The following is a 25,634-nucleotide window of genomic DNA, read 5'->3' on the forward strand; positions in this document are numbered from 1 at the left end:
GAAACAATGGCTGGACACCGCAAGGGGACACTTGGAGTGCTCGGGGCTTGGAGTGTGCTTTGTGAGCTGAAATACAAATCCATCCCTCACGCGGCGTGTCTGGGCTCCAGTGGGGAAGCAATTGAGCTGCACCCTGGCCAGACCTGCTCCCTGCACCTATTGCTGTATTTATAGTGTACGGATCCACTCCCCTCCACTCAGCAGCTGGGAGTTGGCTGACGGACCAGAGCTTCCTCCTTCACCTCCAATAAAAGTTTTTTTTGTTTTGTTTTTTTTTTAAATTACCTGAAAAGAAAGAACAGGGCCTGCAGAGGCCTGGAAGGCAGTGCTTGTGTTGCTAGAGGCTGGTGGATTTAGGGAACTGATCCACAGTAGGCCCAGACAAGGCTTCATCTCACTCAGGGCTGATGGCAGGGAGATGCCTTACAACCCTGGGTTATCTCCAGGAATACTACCGCTTCTCTTTTAAAAGAGACTTTTTTTAAAAAAACAGCTTTCCTGGGATGAAAATATGGGAGAGAGTGGAAATTACATCCATTTCCAAATCTTTAGACCAGAGACATCCAACTAAGTCACTGATTGATATTCTACACTTTTTGATACATACTGTTGGCAAGTCTAACTTAATGCTCATGAAAAAATATTTTAGTGTAAGTGCTTGTTCCTTTTTCTGCATTTTTCTTTTGGATCATAATTAGTACCTTTTAATTTGCTTTCCTGGTTTATGCAAGTCCTACCCAAAATTAAAACTCCTCACTCTTCTGCTGTAATATGAAGTTGAGAACGACTCATACTCCTCCTAGAATTGATGTTTATTTCTGTGCAGCTGGCCAAAAAGTCAAAATAAAATAAAAAGTGTACTTGTGAAGATTGAGCATTGTACCTTTGACTATCTTTATGAAGACAAAGGAACTGGTGGTGTGCACAGTGACTGTTTTGTTTTCAGTTATTTAGCAGATCAGGGCTGAACATCTTTAAAAAGATATGCCAGAGACAGGAGAGAGTATAGAGGCTAAAGCACAAGACTGTCTTTCCAGCTACTATCTTGGTGCACTGTCTCTCATTTTAATTTGTGACTCAGTTTACCTATTAAGTGGATCTTAAAAACCCCTTTACGGTAGAGAGGCATTTTGAAGTTCAATTAAGTTTTGATAAGCTGATTCAAGAGCATCCCAGGTAAGTGGTGTTGAGCCAAATAATACTCATGACTAGGTACACATTAAATTGGAGTTTAACTTAAGTTGTTTCCGAGTGAACCAATATAATGGCTAGCAGTACGTTTTCCTCTGTCTGGATTATTAACAGCTGGAAGAATTTTTTGGAAAACCATCTTTCCAAGAGAGTTAGGGTTGGTCTATACTTAAATTTTACCAGCAGAACAGTATCAGGAAAAGGTATGGTGTTTGTTTGTATGTTTTTTGCTGACAATTATGCTAGTAAGAGCCCTAGAATAGGTGTAGTTACACTGGTGTAAGTGTGTTTACACTGGCATGGGAACCAAAATAAGCTACACCAGTCAAAGCACCTCCACTGCCATCCCTATTAGGCGGTTTGCCACTTTAGCTATGATGACACTGAAAGCTGCAAAGCTTCTTGCACAGACAAGCTTTTAGTTTTAGGGCTCAACACAGACTAGTCATCTCACAAAATGCAATTTTGGAGAATTCTATTCTATTTAACGGTTCTTAAAAAGTATTACTTTAAGAGGAATTACAATATTAATTTTTACATCTGTGTGTGTAAGACAGGCTCTGGGGTTACAACCCCACAATACTGCCATTAAATATACTTCAAATTGTACACTGCAGAAGAAGTTTCACAGAATAATGTCAGAACTTAATTTTGTATATATATAGAAGAAATATCCACTTAAAGTAAATTATTCTAAGCAAGTCACCCATAGACAAAAAGAAAAATATTTTAATTCAAAGTAACTGAAGCCTGGATTGTATGTACTAATTTAGCGCGTTAAGATCAATTTGCCCTACAACCATTAACATTTACCAACTGTCCATAGACTTGTTTAATAAGTAGGGCTCTGTCCAGGCGATTTTTCAAATTCTTATCCATCTTGTAGCATAAATGAAAAATCTCAATCTCTATCCAAAATATGTTTTATTGAGACTTTCGGCATCCATAAAACCTTCATGTGTGATGCAGAGAATTCCAACATAAATACGACAATTATTTGTCCTTGCCAAATACAAATCAATCTGGAAACTGAAAGAATCACTCACAGTTGGAGGAAGGCTCACACTGAAGTTGAATACAAGCCCAAATATTTGTCAGTGTTCTGACTACAAACCACTTCCTTGGACACTACCCGATACTCTGTACAGACAGAGACGGCTTTCAGTCTATTAGAAGACTTGCTAAGTGGTAAACCCCTGGAAAAGAACAAAAAGATTTGTGATGGAAGCACTGAACACTTTTCAGGGGCCCTTTAATTTAGGGAACTGCATGCAGAGCCTATGGAGCAGTCTAATCGCCCCTTCCTTTCTGGGGTGAGGGAACGCTTGAATAAGTGGTTTAAATATGCTCTAGTTTCTGTGGACACTGTTGTCAAAAATCCATTTGGCTTCCCCAGCCATCTCTGAAGAATCAGAACAGAGCCACAGGCCATATAGGCAGGTTTATACTACTGCTTAAGTTGATCTAAATTGCATCACTCAGGGGTCTGAAAGAGACACCCCCGGGAGTGACGCAAGTTACAACAACCTAAGCACTGTCCACACCGGCTCTATGTAGCTTCTGCCTCTCGCAGAGGTGGAGTAATTATGCTGATAGGAGAGCGCTCCCCCATCGTCGGCATCGAGTATCTTCACCAGATGCACTAGTGCCACAGATGTGCTGAGGTACCAATTCTAGTGTAGACCAGCCCCGAGGCTCAGTGTATTTTTAAAAAGTACCTTAACATCAATGCATCCTGGTGCCCACCACTGCCCTATTCTAATATGAGGTAAGCATGTATAGTTGCATTTGTTGCTGCACTGCAGGTTAGAACATGAATGGCTGAGAGGCAGCAACAGCATACCAGGGCTTATGTTTAAGGATAAGAGAAAGCATGCACAGTACTTCAGGCTATATGTAGAGGTTGGGTAATGCCCTCTACTTGATATCAAGCCTTTAACTTTATAAGGTGACTGGTTAAAACCAAGCAGGACCATCTACTCAAACACGTCTCTGATGCATCTGTTCAAATGGTGTTCCACCATGCAGGTACCTCAATTACCTCCAATCAAGGCAAAGACTGTAACCCTTCCTCCTTTATAGTAAGCTAGTTTGTGTAATTAAAAAAAAAACGTTGAGCTTGTACCTTTTTACTTTATACATTAAAGACCCAAAATTGTTAAGTTTGCTTGTTTTCCACCTTGAAATATTAGAAATATCAACTCTGGTCTTGCACTTCCACAAACTGATCCACTAAAATTTCAGAGCATCTTTATTGTTATTTTCAATACCTTAATTGAAAGGATGGAAGATGAACAAAGATCCTCCTTCTCTAAAAAGGAAAAGAATTGATGTTATAGGTGTTTAAAAACAGTTTTAAATTGACTAAACTTTCATACTCATCTGAAGGCTTGTCTGAATGGGGACTTTAGCAGCATAACCATATTCCTGTAACTCCCCATGTACACTTGGAGAGTCCAGAGAGATATAATTGTAGTGGTATATACTGGTATACTGCTCCCCACCGCCACTTAGACAAGCCTTCAGAGGCTCAACTTTCATTGTTGAGGTCATTTCCAGGGTGGATTTGATTTAAATCACTAGTCAGGAAGACTCTATTCAATCACTGATTTCTACATAAGAGTGCATTCTTGTTGGTTGTTATAATCTTAATACATATTCTTCACAACTCAGAGATAGATGTAGGTTTCATTTCTAGAAGGTACACTCTAGATTTTTGAAAAAAAACTTTTCACATTAGTTTTACAGCTATATCAGAAAATGAATGATTGGTTATTTCATTTACCAAAGGTAATTGAAGCACAAATTTATGAAGTCATTGGGAGGTGAACTATCTCCAATTCAACAGGTTAAACCATTAATATTTGGAGGATTTTCTTGTCATGCTGTATTAAGAGGAGATCACAATCAGCCAGCCATTTAAATTGTTTATTTAACTAAAAACAAACAACAACAACGTTATGTAGTCTAGGTTTTTTTCTTCAACAGCAAACAATATTTTAACAAAACATGCATAAGAATTTAATTTAGTTAAACATTCAAGTTTTTTAAAATCAGGTTGGTTTGTTTGTTAAAATTGTTTTCAACTAAAATAGTTAATGAAATATTTAAAAAAAGCAAAACAAAAATTAAAATTGACTGCATCAGCCAGGTCAACATGAGAAACTTAAAGTATTGGCTTCTGCAGCTAACTCAGTCGTCTTCACCTTCATTTTCCTGTTTGTTCATAATCTGGAAGAGAAAAACAAGCTTTCCTGCTTTTTCAGGTCCCAAACAAATTTATCAATTTGGAATGAAGTAGTCCAAAGGAAGAAAATATTCTTTCTACACTGGCAGAAGAAGCTATTGCTGTTAAAAGTGAGATCATCACTTCCAGTCTCTGAATCCAAGTGCTTAAATGACTTCCACCAGTTCACAGGTGAGACTGTCTTTAAAACATCAGCAGCAAACATTTCTTGAATGGCTCTTATTCCCAAACTGGGTCTCTTTTACAGCATGCTGCCATTATAGGTTTCCCTTTCTAATGAGAGAATGGTATGGTAGATCTCAAATCAATGAAGGCTACACTCAGAAAGACCTCAAGACTTCTGGAATATGCTGCTCAAAAACTGTTTCACTTTTGTTTACACTGCCTGTCCCTCCCTTCTCACATTTATCTCTAGACTTCTTCTCCTTGCCCAGAAGTATTTCTCCCCCAACAATCTTCTATTCATTGAACTTTTTGAAACTTTGCACTTTTAGAGAGGTAAGAGATTGACTGTGTACACAAATTTGCAGAGGGACAATAGGGTTGAGGTCTGTGATTTCTCACCTCTTATATCTGTATTATTTATTTTAAACCATTTTTGCTGTTAACAGGCATGTTATCTATAGAGACACAAATCTGCAGTTTGAGAATTGCAAAACTAATGATGGTTTCAAATCTCTGATGGTATCTTCTAGACTGAGCACCGAGTCCCATTGGGTAGATAAAATTAACCTAAATAATATATACAAAAGCCCTTGGAACCCCATAATATTAGGTCTCCAATCCATGAACTATTGGAACTCCTTTACAAAATGTTTCTTAAACATTACATGAATATATTGTCTCATACTATAGAATTAGAATTTATAATCTATTCCATGATGAGATATCTTTGAGCTATAATGTATCTTAATTAAAAAACAGTCTTTAGATAAAATGCTTTTTGAGGGGGAAACCTATTAAAATCGGATTTAAATTAAAAAATTGGATTTTATTTTTAAAAAGAAACACACTGATTTTTAAATCCACCCTGGTCATTTCCTTCATCATCATTTTAAAAGGTTCTTCTACAGCAGGGGGGAAAAAACCTATTTTCTACTGTAAAAGTCTAAACAGCTTTCAAAGCCTTCTTATAAACCAAAGCAAAGAAGGACTTAAGCACCATTTTTTTCATTTTGGTAGATCACTGATAAAGTAATCATACCTTGAAGATTGATGAAAAAGTTGTGGCTGTAAGCACAACTACTTCCCTTGGCCAATCTGCATGTCCACTGCAGCCAAGAAGTGTATTGCTTTTAATTAAAATCCTCTATTTTACAGGGCAAGTATTATCCTTTTTCCCCCTAGATCTAAATTCTCTCAGTCTATACATGTACAATTTAGATTAAAGAACTCAGCCAGGTTAACATCCAGATTAAGTATTCAGTAGGAAAATCCTTCAGGCACAGGGGCACTAGTGGAAAGCCTGATTAGACAGCATGCTGAGTAGTGAAGGTTAATGCTCTTTTGGGGACTTGCTTTGTCAGGAAGATAGTCTAGTCAGTCACCCCGCTAAAACAAAAGGGGAAAACCTAGTAACAGTGCTAAGGGGGAAATCCACATTAATAACCATTTCTGAGGTCTTTTAAACTGGTAGAGACTGGAACATCTGCAGAGCTGAAGTACCAGAGTCAAAAAACAATCCTCCCAGACTAAAGAGGGGCACCTCATTTCCATCCGATTCCCCTTTTTACACTGCAGTTATCACGTGGGTCCTCAAGAGCACGTTCTCCCAATATCTGAAGAATGGAAGTAGCCATGCATTCATTGTAAAACACTGGAATTGCTTCAACTATTCCAGGGTGCACTTCATCTTTTAAATATCTTAGAACCACACATGAAGGATTTGAGCTGCTTCTTGATCCTCATTTTTCTTTTTATCATGTTGCCCTCCTTATGGGAAGACTACATTAACTCTGTACTAAGTAGTATACCACGTCAGCACTCTTCTGATGAGTGGTCTGCAGAAACTAAGCTTCTGCAGATAGTCAGCCTGCAAGGATAGAAACTTTAAAACAAGTTTGCATCCGTGGAATGTTCTCCTGCCACAAGCGCACAGATTCAGAAAATGTTTCATAGGGTGACAAACTACTCCTTTTCATTTCAATAGGCATCATCAACTTTTAGACAGTCCTCATAAGGCTTCCTTGTCATATTTTTAGCTATTACTCTGAGCATGTTAAGATAACCATCCAGCTACTCTAAAACTGTACCTAACATGAAGACCACCAGCTTCTTTCCCCTTCCCCACCCAAATCTGACACCCTGTTCTAGGTGAAATAATTTGATCCACCATACTCCTACTACGAATCAACTATCATCCAGAAGGGGTTTCATTCACTACCTTCCTTTTCTAGAGAAATCTGCCTGCCAATTTGGTGTGAGAGAAGAAAGTAGATGCATGCTTGAAGGTTTTTTTTAAAATTATTATTAAAAAGGTGGAGAATTGTTGACAGCACAAGTTATTTTCTCAAACAATGAAAACACCAACCTAAGGGAATAAATAATTGAGGCAATATAGGCTATGAGTTAAAGTAAATACATAGCAGGTACTGTTACAAGACTTGTATCCATGTTTTTGGGTCATTCCACTTGGTCCATCATCATGGCAATTCAGTTTAAGTGAACACTGAACAGTTTAATGGACAAATACAGTACCTTCTATTAAACACCAACATACCCCATGGACTGCTGTCAGGTACCCATTTCAAGGCTTCAGTTACACTAACTTCCTGCTTAAAAACACTGTTCTAGTTTAAGCTAATGATCCTTAAAAAGTAGCAGCTTCCTACCCTAAAGTCTTTTTTCGAAGTGATTTTAAAGTTATCTTGTGCATTCCGACAGCCTGTGAGTAGTCTGTTTACAAATAATTACTAATTAAATTCGAAGCAGAGCGTTCCATGCCAAGGCACATTACCAGCACCATGCACAGGTTCTTTCAGGCGGGACTTCTGGAGTCTCATGATTGACAAGGTCTCTAATGAACTCTAATTGCAGGCTCTGCAGTGGGAGAAAGCAACAACAGATGTGGCAAAAGGGTAAACCACAAACAGTTGTGCTAATGAATGAAAAGTGTTTGGTCTGATGAGGGCCAGTGACCCAAAAAAGTTTCAGTCTTCTTCCTACCTTATTATTTCATGTTCAAGTCTGACCCTTTTCCCCAGTCAACAACACTTGATGGCAGTAATATACAGTTAGTTTTAAGGGGCTGCACAAGTTCATGTTGGCAATGAGTTGTTGAATTTTTATTAATATACTTAATGAGCAGCAAACGGATACCACCTTGACAGAGAGAAGAATTTTAAATGAGGGAATTTAATACTGGTGTACTTCTGAACAATTTGACAAAGCATCAACCTACAGATGTCAGTTTTTGCCACATTAGTTATTGAAACTTTTGCATGCATGTAAGACCCAGACCATCTTCCCTGTTTAATCTTGTAATGTTGTCAGCAATATGTTGGTTATGACCGTGATCTGTACAAAACCCAACTGAAAGATGGCACACAGGATCATGGGTAAATTTTTCAGAATGCTTTGGGAAATGGGAGGATAAAAATCATTTAAGCCCTTTTGAAAATTTTCCATATGCATCACAGGAGAAGGTGGGTTGTGAGCAAGCTTTTTCAAAATGTAGTATCAATTTCATAAACACAGTAAATGTTTTGTGTTTGCACTCTTTCAATTTAAAAAAAATCCACAATTAATACAAGCTAGGGTGACTAGATGTCCCAATTTTATAGGGACAGTCCTGATTTTGGGGTCTTTTTCTTATATAGGCTCCTATTACCCCCCACCCCCATCCCGATTTTTCACACTTGCTGTCTGGTCACCCTAATACAAGCACATAGTCCATGGCAAATATATTTATCCACAATTCTTAGTCACCGCCAGAATTCAGAAGGTAGAAGGTAGAAGAAAGAAATGGTGGTCATAACCATTGTTAATCACTGGAAGTGACTTGTCTGTTCAGGCAGGTGTCTAAGAGTTGCTAACAGAACTAAGTAGTAAATACCAGCTGAGCTAAAAGGGAGCACAGCTGCATTATTGTCAGGACCTTGAAGAGGGAAAGGAAGCAGGTTGTGAGTAGCCTGGGAAGGGGAAGGTACCTCTTGATTAACTGGCAAAGAGCTGAAGACAGACCGGAAAAAAAGTTTGGGTAGGAACAGGAAGGACAGAAGTGGTTTTAGCAGGGAACATGGGAAAAGTGATAGAAACAGAAGGAGACAGCTATAAGATTACATGGCAAGAGATGCCGCTGCTGACATGTTATCACAAGTTTAATTTTTTTAAAGCTCCAGCTCCTGGAGTCATGGGATTGAGAATCTGAGCTTTCATTTAAAACAAAATGAAGTTCCTATCCCTACAATGTTACAGTGAAAGAGTTGAAGACATGAACTCTAAAGGATCAAAACAAAGCAGCCAAAAAAAACAAAACAAACCCTCCAACATTAGCTGAGACTAACAGTCTCAATTTGGGGGGGTCCCGACTCAAGATTTTGGAATGTGTAGCACTGTTAATACCAAAATGTGCTTCTCCCCAGAAGTATGGGATTAAGTACATCATGGGAGTACAAATGGACAAAATTAATGTAAATATATGGAAATAAATCAAAATTAAGTGCAGGCGGAGGTGTGGGGGGATTAAAATCTGGTTTAAAATCAGCAAGCAGGAAACCTTGATTTAAAATCAATTTTAATCTGGTTTTGCATTTGTACTCAATCTATTTTCCTAAAGAAAGATTCAAATTGGTTGGTACAAACATTAAAGCATGTTGATTGGCAACTAAATATTGCCTCCTGGCTAGCAAAAAGTACCAAACATAATGGTAAGGCAACACTATCTATATTTAAGCAGTTATAAAGGCCAACATATATTTATTCAGATACTCCGTTTTTACATTTTTTTTTTTTTATGTTATGTTAGAAAACTCAGGAGGGAGGAAGGTTTTTGTTTTTACACTGTGATTTGTGGCAGGCTGCATTTAGGTGGAAACTGGAATTCAATTAAATGCACAAATAGCACTTTGTTTAATTAATAAACAAAATTACCTTAAATATGTTGGACACATTAAAAACATCAAGATGGGTTTTGCATTTAAAAATGATTAATCAAAGAACGCACTAACTGTAGTTAGTGAATTGATTGTTTCAGTCCCTTGACTTCCACCTCCCTTGACTTCAACCTGGCTTCAAAGGCACTTATCCTCTCCCACCTGTTTTTTATTGATAGATAGGAAGAGGAAAAACAAGCTTTCCTGCTTTTCCAATTCCTATTCAATTTCTGAAATTTGAACCAACTAGTCGTCAAGAGAAAATACTCTCTGCACCTACTAACTAAACTGAAGAACAGTATTTAAGGCAAAATCTTTTCTGAAGAAAAGCTGAAAGTGCTTACATTTGGAAAAATGTAAATACCAGCACTCACTCCACTGTAAAGAATGAAAATAGATATTAAATGTCACAATGTCATTTACTGAATTATAGAACTTGAACAGATCTCAAAAGTTAAAGATGTTTTCCTTCGATTCGGTATCTAGTTAAACAGCATCTTTTAACCCACTGAAATTTGAAGGCACAATGATGCAGCCTATTTAAATTAGTACATCATAATAAACTAACGTCTTAAGTATACTTTCAAATAAAATGTGAGGATTTTTTTTTTATTTTTTTTTATTTTTTTAAGAAAATAGGTATTAACAGAATTATTTTTAAAAGGAGTAACTGATTTTTATCCACTTTCAGTGCAGACCTCTGGCTCTTGGAGTGGTGACCATGAGACACCGTGTTGCAAGGGTTGTGTACCCTTACCCTATGGCAATCTGACAGTGCAGACGAGGAGGTGTTCTAATGAATCTCAGAGACAGCTTCATGTTCAGTCTCCAGCAGAGACTGCACTGTCACTAGTGGGGGAAATACCATATCATATGGGCTTGTATTCTAACGGGAATGGTCCAAACTGGTCTGTTTCATATTACCCTTTCAATATGAACAAGAAGCCTATAGAGAGTGTTGCTGATGGAAAGCATGCAGAGCACTAATAAGCACCTTCCAAAAAGTAATTCAAACATTTAGAAGTAACCAACAATTTTCAGCGCTATTAGAAGATTCAAACCAATTATTTAAATCAAGACTTCCCATGAAGTTTCCTAGACAACTTGTTCTGGATATTTTTTGTACTGGCTCAAGTTTTAATAATTGTTTATTCTTCAAAGCTTCACAAGAAGCAAGATTTGCCGTAGTCAGATCATTGAGACCAATAAGTCTGTATCCTACCTTTGGCTCCAGCAGGGACAAGCGACTTCAGGAGATTACCAAAAACCCAGGTTATAAAAGTCTAGCCAGTTACAAAGGGCTTTACCTGCGAGTGGGCCGGGAAAAAATTCCTTCCTGACCCTTGCAATGAATAGCTTACATCCTGGCACGCAATGTGGATTACCTTGACCTTAGCTTATTTAACCACCATCAGGAAATTTACCCAGCTTTTCTTAAAGCCAGCCATGCTATATGAGTGAATTCATGTGCCTGTGAATTCCACAGGTTCAGGAAACCCTAAGTGAAGGCAGAGTCTATTTTTTCCTGATTTTACCAGCTATTAGTGACCTGTTGCTCATTGGGAGATTAAAATGAGACTAAGCACACAATTATACTTTAGATTCAACATACGGAGTCTGAGGCAGCAGCAGCAAGAGCAAGAATTACTTAGACAGTGCTTCAAGTTTTGACTCGGCATTTCAGCTTTAACTTTAAGAAACTTCTGGAAAGCAGCATCTTGGAGGTCACAAGAATCTTCTCTGCTGAAACTGCTCTTAAAATCTTATAGCAACACTTGGAAGGTTTAGATTTTTATCTGTACGTACTGGTTAACATTAATTTCACTGAACACACATAAAACGACAAAATATTTCCATGAACAACAAACTTATAGATAGGCAAAGAAAGAAAAATGCTGCTTAAGAACTTAATTTGACTTTAAGGATCTTTACTTTTGTCCCAGGAAGCTTTTAATGCCAACTGGCAGAAGGAACAGAGGATCATAGTGGTACAGGGATCCCCTGGATTCACTAAAGGGGGTCATGTAAGGTCTCTACTGAAAGCACGTGTCACAGTGGTCACCATAATCATTGCAAGATGCATGGAAAATATGTAAGCAGTTCTATATGTTGAAAGTTATGTTGCCTAAGCCCTGTAGTTAAAGGCAGGTCACTCACAGGTAGCGTTTCCCAAGACAAACTTCTCCAGACAGGATGTGGGAGATGTTTAGCTTCCTGGTGGACCATTGTGTATCTTACAACGGAAATGTTAGCATATGGAGTCTAATGCTAATGAAGAGCTTTTGGAGACTTCAGAAGGAAATTTAAAAGGAGGAGGTAAAGAGGGGGCAGCTGTTTTCAGGTGAAGATCAGAAGTCTGTTATCATACATAAGGGGTGTAGAGAGATGCTTTGGCATCCTTCACTCTGTGAGAACAAGCTGCCAGCAGGCTTGATCTTAGGAAAGGGGGAATCTCAGCCATGCTGGCTGAAAGTGCTGAAAAAGTATTTGGGGTAAACTATCCTGTAGGAAACAGGGGAATGTCTTGAGTTAAGTTTAGGTTCTACAAAGCATATTATGATTGTTTTATGTGTAACCATTTGTTTCCAATATTCTTACTTACTATCAGTAGAATATGTGGGTTGTTTTTTTTTTTAAAACAATAAATATATTTAGATTCATACGTTATGCCGAGTGGTGATCCTGAATTGAATATTGTATAACTTGTGTGTACTATTCCTTTGGGAGTAAAAGAACATAGTTCAGCGAAACAGGGACTAGGTATTCCAGAGGGACACTTGGAAGACTTGTGGGTTGCTGTGTGCCTATCGCTAACTTATACAGAGTGAGGCCTGCATGCTTGCATTGTCACAGGCTGGTGGAGTCAGGGAGGTGATCTGCAGCAGGCAGACAAGACTCCCTCACAGCAAGGGCCTCCTCCTGCATCTCCCTATACTTTGATACCAATTAATATACCGTCTCCTCTTAAAATCTTGAAGTGCTGCCAGCCACATCTGGACACCACCTTCTGGGTCTCCTACCTCCGATCTTCAATCCTTCTGTTCTCATTTGATGGGTCCTCCTCCGCTTTTCCACTTTTGGTAAGGATCCTACAGAGATCAGGCCATGATGTCTCCATCACTAAATGACTGTGTCCACAATTTTAATCCCAATGACTCAAGTCAGCACTTCTATTCTTGAGCTGTTTCCGTCCATCCTGTTCCATGTCTCTTTGACAGCTGGCTCAAGGACCTTTGCCATCAACTTGACCAAAACTGAGCTACCAAACTTCCCTTCCAAAAAGTCTTCTCTCTTCCTCCCCACTCCCTTACCACCCTCCCAATATCACCTCTCAATAGCTCAGTGCCACAGTCTGGCAGTACACATCTAGGTCCTATCCAAATATTGCCATTTCTTCTTCCATCGTTTTGAGATCTGTCCTTTACTTTCACATCCATTGTGTGATCTCGTCTAGGCCACAAACACACAACTTTCCTCCAACTTCTGCAGCCTCCACTACAGCTATTCCTAGCAATTTACATTAGATGAGCCCCACTGAACTTTTCACATTGCACTCCGACCTTTTCCTATCTGCTCTCCTATCTCCTGGGTCAGCCTTCATCTGCTGAGTTGTTTCTCTCACAAGAGCCTTCTTCCATTTAGCTCCTTAGAGTGAACACTTCTCCACATTAAAACCTACTATTGGCTTCATGGTAGAAAATTGCCAACTGATAATGGCTAAGATGGTGATCAGTTCGGACAGATTTAATATTTAAAAATAGCCTTGAATCTGCTAGTTCTGCACACAGCTTGTCTATGACCAGATGTTCCGAACATTATAAACCTCTGCCTTCATCCCCAGCCCCCTCTGATCACCCACTTGTTTTAAATTACACTAAGCCCTTTGGTGCAGACTGTCTCCTGTAAGTTTGTACAACACCTAGGACAACAGGGGTGATCTTGATGGGGCCTGATAGTCACTGTAATAAAAGGTTAATAATGGGATAATGGCTACATGTTAGATTTATTACCAGTTTGGTATCTTACATTTTTCTTTGAAGTTGAATGAATGACTCCCAGTCAGCAATAGAAGTATTATAACATTTCAGATTAAACCATGTTCGAATGAGATGCCTCCAAAGTGTGTGGTGGCTATTTCTTTTAGGATAGTTCTGTTTTCTTTATCTTCTCTTCCTGCCTCCATAAATTCATTAAGCCAGTGCAACACTAGAGAACCAACTTAAGTCACAGCATGGTATTAGCAGCAGTTTCCTTGAACCTTTTCACATAACCTGCACATGCAATCTAGTTGTCGGTCTGACCCAGATCAGCATACACATTTCAACAGCTTGCAGCCCCTTTTGCAGTTTCTATTTCTGGAGGGCACCTCCAGTTGCTGAAGGAGGAATATGCTGAGAACATACTAGATCAAATACCAAAATCCTGGTCAAGTTGCAAGGTCTTTTCCCTTTCTGCACCACCCCTAGTTCCCAAACACATACAACTGCACTGATTTGCAAGACTTGCTTAGACACTACAAATCTGAACAGTTCCTGTGACATACTACCTTATCCAGAAGGGCCTGGGGGCCAGTCCTGGTAATACTTTATAGCAGACCTGTCCAGCTACATAAGAGCAGCCCTCCAGACAAAGTCAATTGAACCCATTACCTAAGCAGCAACTATTCTGTATATAAAACACGAAAAGCAGCTCGGACACTTAAACTAGTGTTTCTTGCTCTAAATATTAAGTCAAGTTGTGACTACCTGCAGAAATGTTAGCTTCGAGAAGTGAACTCCCTAGTGCAGGGCTTAGGGTGTGCCAGTGTCAACACGTACTAAGACTGGACTCTTCTTGCCCATGGATTATGTTAAGCCTCCCCCTCTTTTAAATTTAATGTTATATTACAGTAACAAAGCCCTGGTCTGCAAGATGCTCTTTGAGTTACACAACCCTGCCCCCCACAAAGCTTGCAGTACAAGCAAGCCTAGGTCAAAATATCAAACTCAAAGGAAGCCTCTTTGGATTGTTGTACGTATTTCAAGAGAACAGAATCAGTTTTGCCAGCTATCATAGTAAAATAGGGTGTGTGCAATATATCCATATTCTGGTAATCTGCATCTGCTGTGTTTCTCCATAAATGAGATTGTGTATGTGGCACAAATCCAGAGTTTTAAGGGAGATTTAATACTTCATGCTAAGAGAAAGTGACCGGACAAGTAACTGTACAGTCTGGCAGAGATCTAACTATGCTTTTTTCTCCCCTCACAAGGGATTTGTTTCCACCCACTGTAATTCACCAGGAAAGCGAAACATACTTTGGGGGAAGAAGGGAAATCTGACCACTTACACAAAGTTTAAACTAGTTTAAAAACGTTCACTGGACTGCAGACCGCATAGTGTGGAGTCATTTTCTCTTTGAAGTATCTGATACTCTTCAGAAATCCCAGGTTTCCGAGTCTTCATATACTAGCATTATAGCAATTCCCTTGGAGCGTGCACCATACCAGCACATCAATAACTTACAGTTCTAACACATATGTAGACCAAAGGTCTTTCTAGAGAAAAAAGTTAAGCTTCCCAACACCCATCCAAGTTTGTCAGAAGAATAGTCCCACTAAGTATTCACATTCATCCTCAAGCCATTTGAGCATGCATTTGTCAGCAGCAGAAATAGACCACCTAGAGTGGGCTGCTCTTCTCAAGTTTAAAAATGGGGTCCTCATAGCAACATATGCTGAATACCCAGCCTACAGGAATCCAATTAATTCATCGGCATTTGAATATCTGACATCACTCTAACGCAGGGGTTCTCAAACTGGGGGTTGACACCCCTCAGGGGGGCATGAGATTATTACACGGGGGGCAAGAGCAGTCAGCCTCCACCCCCAAACTCCACTTCGCCTCCAGCATTTATAATAGTGTTTAATATAAAAACTGTATTTTTAATGGGGGGCAGGAGGGAAGAGAGAGAGAGAGTCACACACAGAGGCTTCCTGTGTGAAAGGGGTCACCAGTACAAAAGTTTGAGAATCGTTGCTTTAACTTCAGAAGAGGCACTTGTGTCAGACTGCAAATTGTGGCAGCCCAAAATGGATTTGGGACTAGCACAAAGGCAGTCTGAGAAGTAGCATCCATTATACAAATATCCTGGTAAGTAGTGATGGGAAGTGCATCATACAAAGTTTTGATGAACTACAGCGAAGAAGTTACATTGTTGAGTATGGTCTTTAAAATTGGGATGACCCTACATTCCGAGTGTTACTAATGCCTACTCGCCCAGACTTAAAACATGCATGCATACATTAGTGTCCTTTTCAGAAGGTTCTCTAATGATTTTTTTTAAAAAAAAACCCATCAAGGAGGAACACCCACTTCCGATAAGAAATTAAGGAAAGCCAAGTGACCTGAGAGAGAGAAGTGGCTTTCCCAACAAGGTCAGGGACCTACCTCTGATGCACTGTCAAAGCTATCTGTTCAGTTGATTTCAGAGACGGAACTACAAACAAAGCCACCACACCTCTGAATGGTCACATAATAAACCATCTCTCTCCTGCCCCACCTATGGATGCTCAGTATTGTTTTAGCCCATTAATGCCACTTACCAAATCAATCAGGTCACTGAGGTTTTTCTCTATCTGCTGGGGAGGCAGACGCCTCATTAAATCCAAGGCACAATCCAGCTGCTGGTCACTCTGGGGAAAGAAGAAAAATTGGTCACTTGCAACTAGTGCAGAAAAGTAGTGTGTGTTCAGTCTATGAATGCAGACAATGTATCACAGCTAAACAAAAAAAAGAGAAGCACTTCAGTTGCTTTCCATCACAATAGTGTTCTACATATGGCTAGAGGATTTGGCTCCAGTTGCAAAGAGTGTGTCACCTTTTAACTATGTATATATATTTAAAATAGAATTTAGTAACCTCTGGTGATACCAGACAACTAACTTCATTCATATTATACTGCATGAGTTTCCTACAGTACAAGGACTTACTTCTGCATTACTAAATATGGCATTAAAAAAAGCAGATGCAAAGGAGCCTACTTTTGAGTCTTCCTGTTCAGATCTTTAGAATCATGGGTTTCCTCCAAGTGGCAGCTAATGCTACTGCAAGCTAACAAGACTTCAGCCACCACATTAGGTTAGGGCTTAAAATGCTTATCAGGGACAAGTTCAAGTTCCACGCTAACCACAGCTGACTACCATTCACTAACGGCTTCCTATCCAAGTGCAGTAGACACTTATCAGGGCTCCATCAATAAATCTAGTACACCAGTTCTTTTCATTTTTTTTAGAAGACACTAATGTACCGAAACTGACCAAGAAGGTGAAGCAGAAAAGGTACGAAGGCCTGCTTGATATTATTCTAAGTCAAAATAGGCCAAACAGCCTAAAATTTGCCCAGATCATAGATATAGATATCTGTGGAAATAGTTGGCCTTGCCTTGACCCCTGTGCATGACAATACAGAAGACATTACACAGATTAAGCCAACATACTATGACACCTCTGCATCTTGAGGTAATAGATTAAAGCCCTGTTAGAACCCTTCATTACCCTCCTTTACTAATGAAAATATAGGTGTTCATCAGTCCAGATACACATGCATCCTTTGTATGGAGTCTGCAATTTAACTGGCCTGAGAGAAAACCCTGACAGAGTTGTGGATCTCCTTCAGTAGATTGGTTAGCCATTGTGTGTTCCAACACGGCTTTGTGTGGTTTATCGGGTAACACCATAGTATACACTATTTAAACTGTGGACGCACAAAATATCTAAATAAGAAATACAGCAAGAAATACATAGGCTGCTCCTTATCCAAAAGGTAGAATGAGACTAGATGCAACCAGGCATTCTTTGTCAGACAGCAGCACAAAAACACCCCTCTTGTTCTCAAAACATCCCTGTCTTCTACAGTGATTTTTCTCCATATTACCTAGTTGTATTTATTGGCACTTTACACATCAGTTACATAGAAAAACAAACCATGTCCTAATTTAGGCCTTAAGTAGAATCAGCATTTCATCACTTGTGCCAGACAAATGCAAGCCATGCATAGGGTTTAGGATTGGATACGGAGATACAAGAGTTGCAGAAATCAGAGGTCTCTGCCGTGTTTACTCTTTAGTGTATGTGTTTTCAGGATTAATCTCCAAGGGGGGGGGGGGCAGAGAGGAAACACTTCACAGTACAGTAAGCGGAGGCACAATTCATTACAAGAAACCAGAAACTTCTAATGCTTTTTAGCGGTTAGAGTCATCCTTTTCCATTGCAATGCAAAAGCGACGAAATACCACATCATTAAAATGACCCTTCCAATTTATCCAATTCCTCTATTTAACTAATGCCATAGATATTAATTTGTGATGAATAAAGTTTATCTGCAGCCACACTCAAGTGTGCCCTTTATTTCAGAACATTTCTGCAACAGTAGGTTCACCAGCTGTACCCTGTTCCTGCCATATCCTCAAACATATACTTCTTACTAGTAGGCACGCATCAGTAGAAGATGCAGCACTGTACAAGCTATATCCAGTGGCATCAGAGGTAATCTCAACACCACTTTTGCTCATATTTTGGTTCAGCAGGTCATAATTCCACTGAACTGTAGAATAGGCTGGTTTTCATTTTTATCAAGCATTTCCAGCCTCACCTTACTTTGCTCTTAGTTTTCTCTCTCTATTGCTGTCCCCAAACCCACAGAGTTCCCATTCTCCAAGAGTGTCTTGACTATTTAAGTAACTGAGTTAACAGTACTAGAGGACCCGCAATACCTTAGGAGGGAACCAGGAAGCGTTTCCTTTCTGCTACAGCAGCACCCTAGCAATTAGGAAGGAACGGAGCTCCAAATTTAGCAGACAGTTACTATGCTCTGCAAATAAATAAAAATAAAAAAATCCACCCCTCTATCCATAGCGTTCACTATCAAAAGAAGCGCTAGCTATTTTATGCTGTTTTTATAAACCTCCAACAATCCTGCTGCATATGACTGTTCTTTAGCTGAAGTTAAAGCTGATTAGAGATTGCTCTGTGAGGTACAAATTCAGCTTCCAAAGAGCATTTCACCATATCAGTGTTAGTGCTTTTGAAAATTTTACCCTAAAAATCTAAGTCCCATTTTCAAAAGCGATTGATGTGTGCCTAAGTTCCACTAAAAGCCAATGGCGAGTAGTTTGCGAGAAGAGGGAATGTTTCCAAGCTAACCAATTAGAGGAATTATGCCATCTTACTTGACAAGTGGGAGACTAATAAAACAGATTTGCTTTTCATTATGAACTTAAGTCTTCAGACAATCAAGGCTAGGGCACTACAAATCTAGTTAAACTAGGCTGGCTATGGGGTTAACTGGACAAATCAGATTGCCAGACAAGGATTCAGAAACTCACAAAAGACCCCAGGATGCTCCTATTTCTTATTGTTGGGATTTTCAGAGGATCTTGAGTTAGGCATCCAATTACAATTAAAATAAATGGGATTTAGGCATTTAAATCCCTTAGGCTCTTCTAGAAATCCCAACCTCTACCTTCACTGAGAGCAAACTGATATAACTAAAAGGAATATGGGATTACATTTTAAATGTTTCCCCTCTAAGAGAAGAGAAGGGTGTTCTGTTAATGGAATAATACTTTATTACCATTTATAAACAGGTTGCACTAATGCAACAAAATGGGATTGAGAAAAATATACACAAGGGGAATCTATTTGGCCACTTCATACTTGTTCTTTCAAAATAGTAGGGTCTATAAGTCAATCACGATGAAACACTGCATACTGGGAGATGTAGTTTCCACCTGTGTTACAGAGAAAATGGAGCAGATTTCACCTGCCATTATTTAAGTTACAGTATCCAGCTCTAGGTCTACAAATTGCAAATGTGGCCCTGCCATCAGTTAAATCACTTGTTTTAAGTAGCAACTCTGGGATTTGAGTTGAACACATGGACTTCCTACAGAAAGCCTGATTTCCGCCTTGAATAATGAGAATATGGTAACTAGACTGGAATGCTAGAACATTAAATGTTATTGATACTAGGTATGCTTGTAAATTATGCAAGTAATAGACATAGTCAGATATTTATTGTGAACTCCAGTCACTATGCTGGTCTGTTTCAAGAGGATTTGTTCACAGAACAAGGAACTCACATCACACAGAAGGGAAGCACATGGACAGTGATCACTTCCCATCCCTTCAGTATTAAGGAACAAGCCCTTGCTCTTCAGATGGCAAACATAGCAAGAAAAACCCAGTAATCTAGAGCAGCCCACTATCTTTCAATGAAGAAAAACAAAAGGTTGAACGGTCCAGTATGTCTTCTTGCTGCTTTGCAGGAAAAGTTTTTTGGCTTTATGGTTTATAGATCCACACTTCACATATGAGGAAGAAAAACCAACAATCACACATGTCACTGCTTCACCACAGGTACAAGATGTTTTTCCCAAGACTACACAAGAGCTTCATTTGTCTAAGTAGATAAACCTCTAACAGTGCCTTCCAGCAAGGAATCAGAGAAACTGAAACAATATACTTTTCACATCTCCATTATGCAAGCATATCCAGGCCATAGACAGAGGAAAGTCTTGAGAAGAATGGTATGAAATTCTCTTCTCTACAGTTACACAGATTACAAAACCTAAAAAGATATACAATAGAAAGTGGCACCTTACAGACTAACAAATTTATTTGGGCATGGGCTTTCATAGGCTAAAACCCACTCCATCAGATGCATGCAGTGGAAAATACAGTAGGAAGATACAGATACATACACAGAGAACCTGAAAAAATGGGTGTTGATATACCAACTGTAATGAGACAAATCAATTAAGGTGGGCTATTATCAGCAGGAGAAAAAAAAGATTTTTGTAGTGATAATCAGGGTTGCCCATTTCAAACAGTTGACAAGAAGGTGTGAGTAACAGTAGGGGAAAAATTAGCATGGGGAAATAGTTTTTCCTTTGTGTAATGACCCATCCACTCCCATGGCTACCACTCTGAAACCTGTCACAATAGGAAGGGACATCCATTCCAAATACTGTTAAATGGGTGTCTTGCTATGACATTACAGCCCTAGAATTCATTTCATTCCTTTTACCATTCAGAAAGAGGAATACACTCTTTCACCAAGTTGCTGATCTTAAGCATCTAGCTTGCTAAGAGGTTCCCAATTTTTTTTCCATGAAACCCACCTGTATAGTTGCAATAGACGCTGTGGCCCACAACTAACATGAGTCCATCATGGAGAGGGGCCCCACAGGACATGTGCAGCCCCTTGCCTCAGCAGGGACCAAGGCCAGCAAGAGAGCAAATCAGCCAAGCAGATGCCACAGCTAGCCCCCACTGACACCCTCAACCTCGACAATCCGCTGAATGCCTTGAGCTCATCACGTGGCAGCCCTCCCCCAGTCACCCACTCAGCCACCCTGGAACACCTCACAAGCTCCCCCTGCCCAGGAACAAAGGAAGGGTTTGGGGACCACCACTGCCGGGCAGAGACAGGTGCTCGGGCCAGCCCAGACATTACCTTGATGGTCCCAATCACAACAATGTCAAGGCCTGGTTGGGCCATGGGGCTGATACTCCAGCTGGCCTGACAGCCCCAGATTGCAGAGTGAAGTTGCTTTGAGCAGGAACAGCCACGAACTCTTCAGCGACCCTGGGAGCTGCCACCTCTCAGGGCTGGCCCCTTGTCCTTTCCCTCCGCCTACTGCCTGATGAAGGTGATTCACCCTCTGCTGCCCGCCAGGGATGCTAGGTTCCTCCAGCCCTGGGCGGGCCCCCCCCCCCCCGCATCACTGGCTGCCACTCTGCCCACGTATACGGTTTGGGGGCAGGGGGGCAGCAATGCCCCCCCAACTCTGCATATAGTGGCCCACCCAGGACAGTCACAGCCCACCTTTGGGATGTGGCCCACAGTTTGGGAACCCCTGAGCTAAAGGACACCTTTTCTCTAGTTTAAATTGACATTTAACAAATGGGTCCAACTTCTCAACTCAACAGTGGAATCTACTATAGCTGACAAGTTGAGAGTTGTCTGGTTTGGTTCTCTTCCATTCTTCACATTTAAAGAAATCAATTTGCTTTCCCCTCCTAACCTCTCAATCCCTAGAGGAAGATACTGTTTAGATGGCCTATGAATGCCCAGCTCCAGCAGCCAACCCCAGGCAGGGGATCCTTCTAACCAAGTATTGTCTTTACCTCCCACTCTCTCATGTCAAGGGAGGAAAAGTGGCACATGGTTGCAAGGTCATGCTCCTCACTTAAGGATCGTGGGAATGCTTAAAGAAGTGCTTGTTCCTGCTCTGCCAGCTGGAATTGTTTAATAGGCAGCTAGAAAACTAGGGAGAGGCCACACTAAATAACATCACTAAAGAAGTGACTCCTAAAGTAAGCGTTTTACCATGTGACTGGATTTTGGAATAAGTATATTGAGTAAAGTAACGTCCATACTGTCTGCAATTTGTGGATTAAGGGTATGGACCCATCTGTTTGATAGCAATGAATTGTAATGAAGATGTGTTGTAACAGACACGCGCAAGTTGTTTATTTAGCGCAGGGCTTCTCAAGGGAGAGACAGCACGCACATGTGCAGACTAGCAAAAATGGTTATGGGTAAAGGCACAATGGTATCAATTATCCAGTGCAGAATATTAGAATACAGTGCATTCAGTCGACAGATCTGATTTTCCAGATTAAAGAGTGAAAGTAACCCAGCAAGGCAGTTAAGGAATACTATTGTAATGGGTCCACCGGTTTACTTATATATATATATATCTCCAAAAATGCACCATTTAAGACAGGGGTCTCAAACTTGCGGCCCCTGTGCCATCTGCAGCCCGCGAACCTCCCCAATGTGGCCCATGGGGCTCCAGCAGTTTTGGGGCCAGGTCTCTCCCTTGGCCCCACCTGCCACCCCCGGGCGCTCCCCCACCCCAAGTGATTTACAATGGCCCAGGGAGTGCAGCGGAGCTGAGTGGCATCTGCCTGCTCGCTCCACTGGCTGCTGGCCCCTCCCTCTGGCCCCAGGACAGGGATGAACTGTGCCTCCACGCTCTGCCCGCGCCCCAAGCACCCCTGCGGCCAATGGGAAGCTGGGGGGTGGAAGCCCCCACCCTGCCCCACCTTGGAGCCCCAGGTAAGCACTGTGCCCCCTGACCCCCTCCCAGAGCCTGCACCCACACACCCCCTCCTGCCCCCAAACTCCCAGAGCCTGCACCCCAATCCTCTACCCCACCCAAACTCACTCCCAGAGCCTTAGGCAGGTGGGGGGGGGAAGTTTTGGGGAGTGGGTTCTAGGTGGCATGAGTGACATCATTGGCCCGCTGGGAGGACTTGAAGACTGGCACTGGCCCTAAGGTAAACTGAGGTTCAGACCCCTGATTTAATTCTCATTCCCTCTTAAGTTTAGATGCTTTGCCAGCAGACTTTGTAAATATTACAGGCTTGTTACAAATGTTTTTCATCACTCACATCAGCCACACTTTCAGAGGCTCAATCACCTGTACATCTACCAGTGTGATTTATGCCATCATATGCCAGCAATGCCCCTCTGACATGTACACTGGCCAAACTAGACAGTCTCTACATAAAAGAATAAATGGACACAAATCAGACGTCACGAATTATAACATTCAAAAACCAGTCAGAGAAAACTTCAATCTCCCTGGTCACTTGATTAGACATAAAAGTCGCAATACAACAACAGAAACTTCAAAAACAGACTCCAACGAGAGACTGCTGAATTGGAATTAATTTGCAAACTGGATACCATTAAATTAGGCTTGAATAAAGACTGGGAGTGGATGGGTCATTATACACAGTAAAACTATTTCCCCATGCTTATTCCCCCCCCCCCACTGTTACTCACGCCTTCTTGTCAACTGTTGGAAATGGGCCATCCTGACCATCACTACAAAAGGTTTTTTCCCCCCCTCCTGCTGATAATAGCTCACCTTAACTGATTACTCTCATTATAGTTGGTATGGCAACACCCATTTTTTCATGTTCTCTGTGTATATATCTATATCTTCCTACTGTATTTTCCACTGCATGCACCCGATGAAGTGGGTTTTAGCCCACGAAAGCTTATGCTCAAATAAATTTGTTTAGACTAAGGTGTCACAAGTACTCCTCGTTCTTTGTTTCTTTCAGTGTTTTCTATGCTGTCATGGCATTTCCCCTCTTCGGCACAGAGAAAATGGCTTGGCCTTCCTTAATGTCACCACTTTAGAAACAAAAGGTTTCCGAGTCAGTTACACATATTGACATCCTGCTGTCTAAGTGTCTTACATTTACGCACATTCCTATGGAGAAATAGCATTTCGGTCACAAAAAATCTTTGATCCTTTTGAAGTATGAAGAAAAAGGCTTTTCAAACAAGACGGACATGAAGGGTACAGGTGGAGAGAAAGGTTTCATGTTTAGCCCACGAAAGTTTATGCCCAAATAAATTTGTTAGTCTCTAAGGTGCCACAAGTACTCCTCGTTTTATGTTAATTAAGGTTTCTGATCCAAGTCTTCATCATGTCATATCGCCTCTTAAAATTTGCCTTGTCCATTACATTTTGGCCACAGATAATATCAAAAAAGCACTAAGATTGAACCTCAAAATACGACACTTTTGAAATGGATATCAAAATGCTCTGGTACCATTTTGCAGATGTTGCTGATCTGCTGTTAAAAAACCCTGCTTATGTCTGTCAGAATTAAGAGGTGCATTGAACTAGGCAGGTTTTGTAGAGCCACCACTTTGTTTCAGAATTCCACTCCAGTTAAAGTGCACAGGGAAGCAAGCAGACTGCCTGTGATGTTTGCCTACACAGGTGCACGAACTGTGTTTAATGATGCTATAAATGGTGGTGGTGACGGCACATGTACCCTTCAGATGGTGAGGAAAGTTGCTTTTATTATCCTTTTTTACATTAGTGAATTGGCAAGTGAGACTCCAAGGGCTGCTCATGGACACCATGAAAGTGGAAAATCTTCACAACCTCTGTATGAAGAGGAGAAAGGAGTTCTCTGGGGACTATCAATATGTGGTGTCAATCTGATTATTCTATATTTGACCAGGGGCAGAGTTTAGGAAATCTAAATAAGCTTATTTCCATACTGTCCATCTTCCCTGGATTTCCATTTTCACTTAAGGAGAAAATAAAGTTAGACATTAACAGGAATCGCATCTTAAAGATTGTCTAGAAATCTAGAGACCTCATCTTTAGATACAGGGAGGTACATAAACTCCTACTCAATACTCACTGAGTGGTGATTAGTCACTATCTCTTTGCCCTCCCCCCCAGTGGGGGCTGCAAATTGAGTCAAGCTCTTTGAGGTTGCAGGACTTAATGAGTTTAGTATTTCCTGGATGAAGTACAAATAGTAGAAGACTGCCTCATGTCAAGTAATGACTCCTGTGGAGGAGGAGGGGGTGCTGAGGAAAATTCTAAATGAAGTTTTATTACAACTCAAATCACTGAAGGATTTAGCAATCATAGGAACCTCAAAGACATTATTGAGAACATTAGGTTAGATTAAAGCTCCTTTAATAAGTTTCCTGTAAAGATGTTTTGCTATCTAGGATCTTCTCCTGAGAATCTGTTTTAAGTGCTGTCTTACAGAAGAGAATGCCAATAATAAATTTAAGGTAAGTCTATAGAAGTAGTTAATGTTTGTTTAGTTTCCTTCTGTATCTGGTATTCTTTTCAGTCTTCCCCTGTCACCCTGCTTATTTCCAGAATAGAAGCCCTCTGCCAAGACTCACATTAATTGAAGTTGCAATGAAGTAACTATCAAAAATGTAATTCCTGCTAAATCCTACTGCTATTTTCAGAAATACCATTCACCCTGTCTTTACTGGTATTTATGCTACCATTAGGACCCCATGTATACAAAAACAGGGTCAGAAAAAGGAGTCTCACTGCAGTCATAAGTGAGGATACAGATTGCACAGATCACATTGCACAAAAAGCATTATGGTTTCCCTGATTCTTTTCAAAGAGATTTTACCCTCAACAGCAATTTGACCAACACCAGTTAATATTTGGCAAGGATACAGTAAGTTGCTAGTATCCTAGAATCAGCAAGAGTTACTTAAGAACAAACCACCCTGCATCAGTAAACTCCAGCTCTAATGCA

At 40.5% G+C, this 25,634-nt stretch overlaps 1 protein-coding gene across 3 annotated transcripts in view; it reads right to left on the reverse strand.

Moving 5' to 3' along the window:
* The window catches only part of CAPZB (capping actin protein of muscle Z-line subunit beta), a 109,380-nt gene that overhangs the window by 62,932 nt on the left and 20,814 nt on the right, over positions 1-25,634 (reverse strand). For all 3 annotated transcript variants that reach the window (XM_073316784.2, XM_073316785.1, XM_073316782.1), the window contains exon 2: positions 16,116-16,205. In XM_073316784.2, coding sequence (XP_073172885.1) covers positions 16,116-16,205 — 90 coding nt within the window. The remainder of the gene's footprint in view (positions 1-16,115; positions 16,206-25,634) is intronic.

The sequence above is a fragment of the Lepidochelys kempii genome, chromosome 18 (assembly GCF_965140285.1).
Source record: "Lepidochelys kempii isolate rLepKem1 chromosome 18, rLepKem1.hap1, whole genome shotgun sequence".
In the NCBI taxonomy this organism is placed as follows: Eukaryota; Metazoa; Chordata; order Testudines; family Cheloniidae; genus Lepidochelys; species Lepidochelys kempii.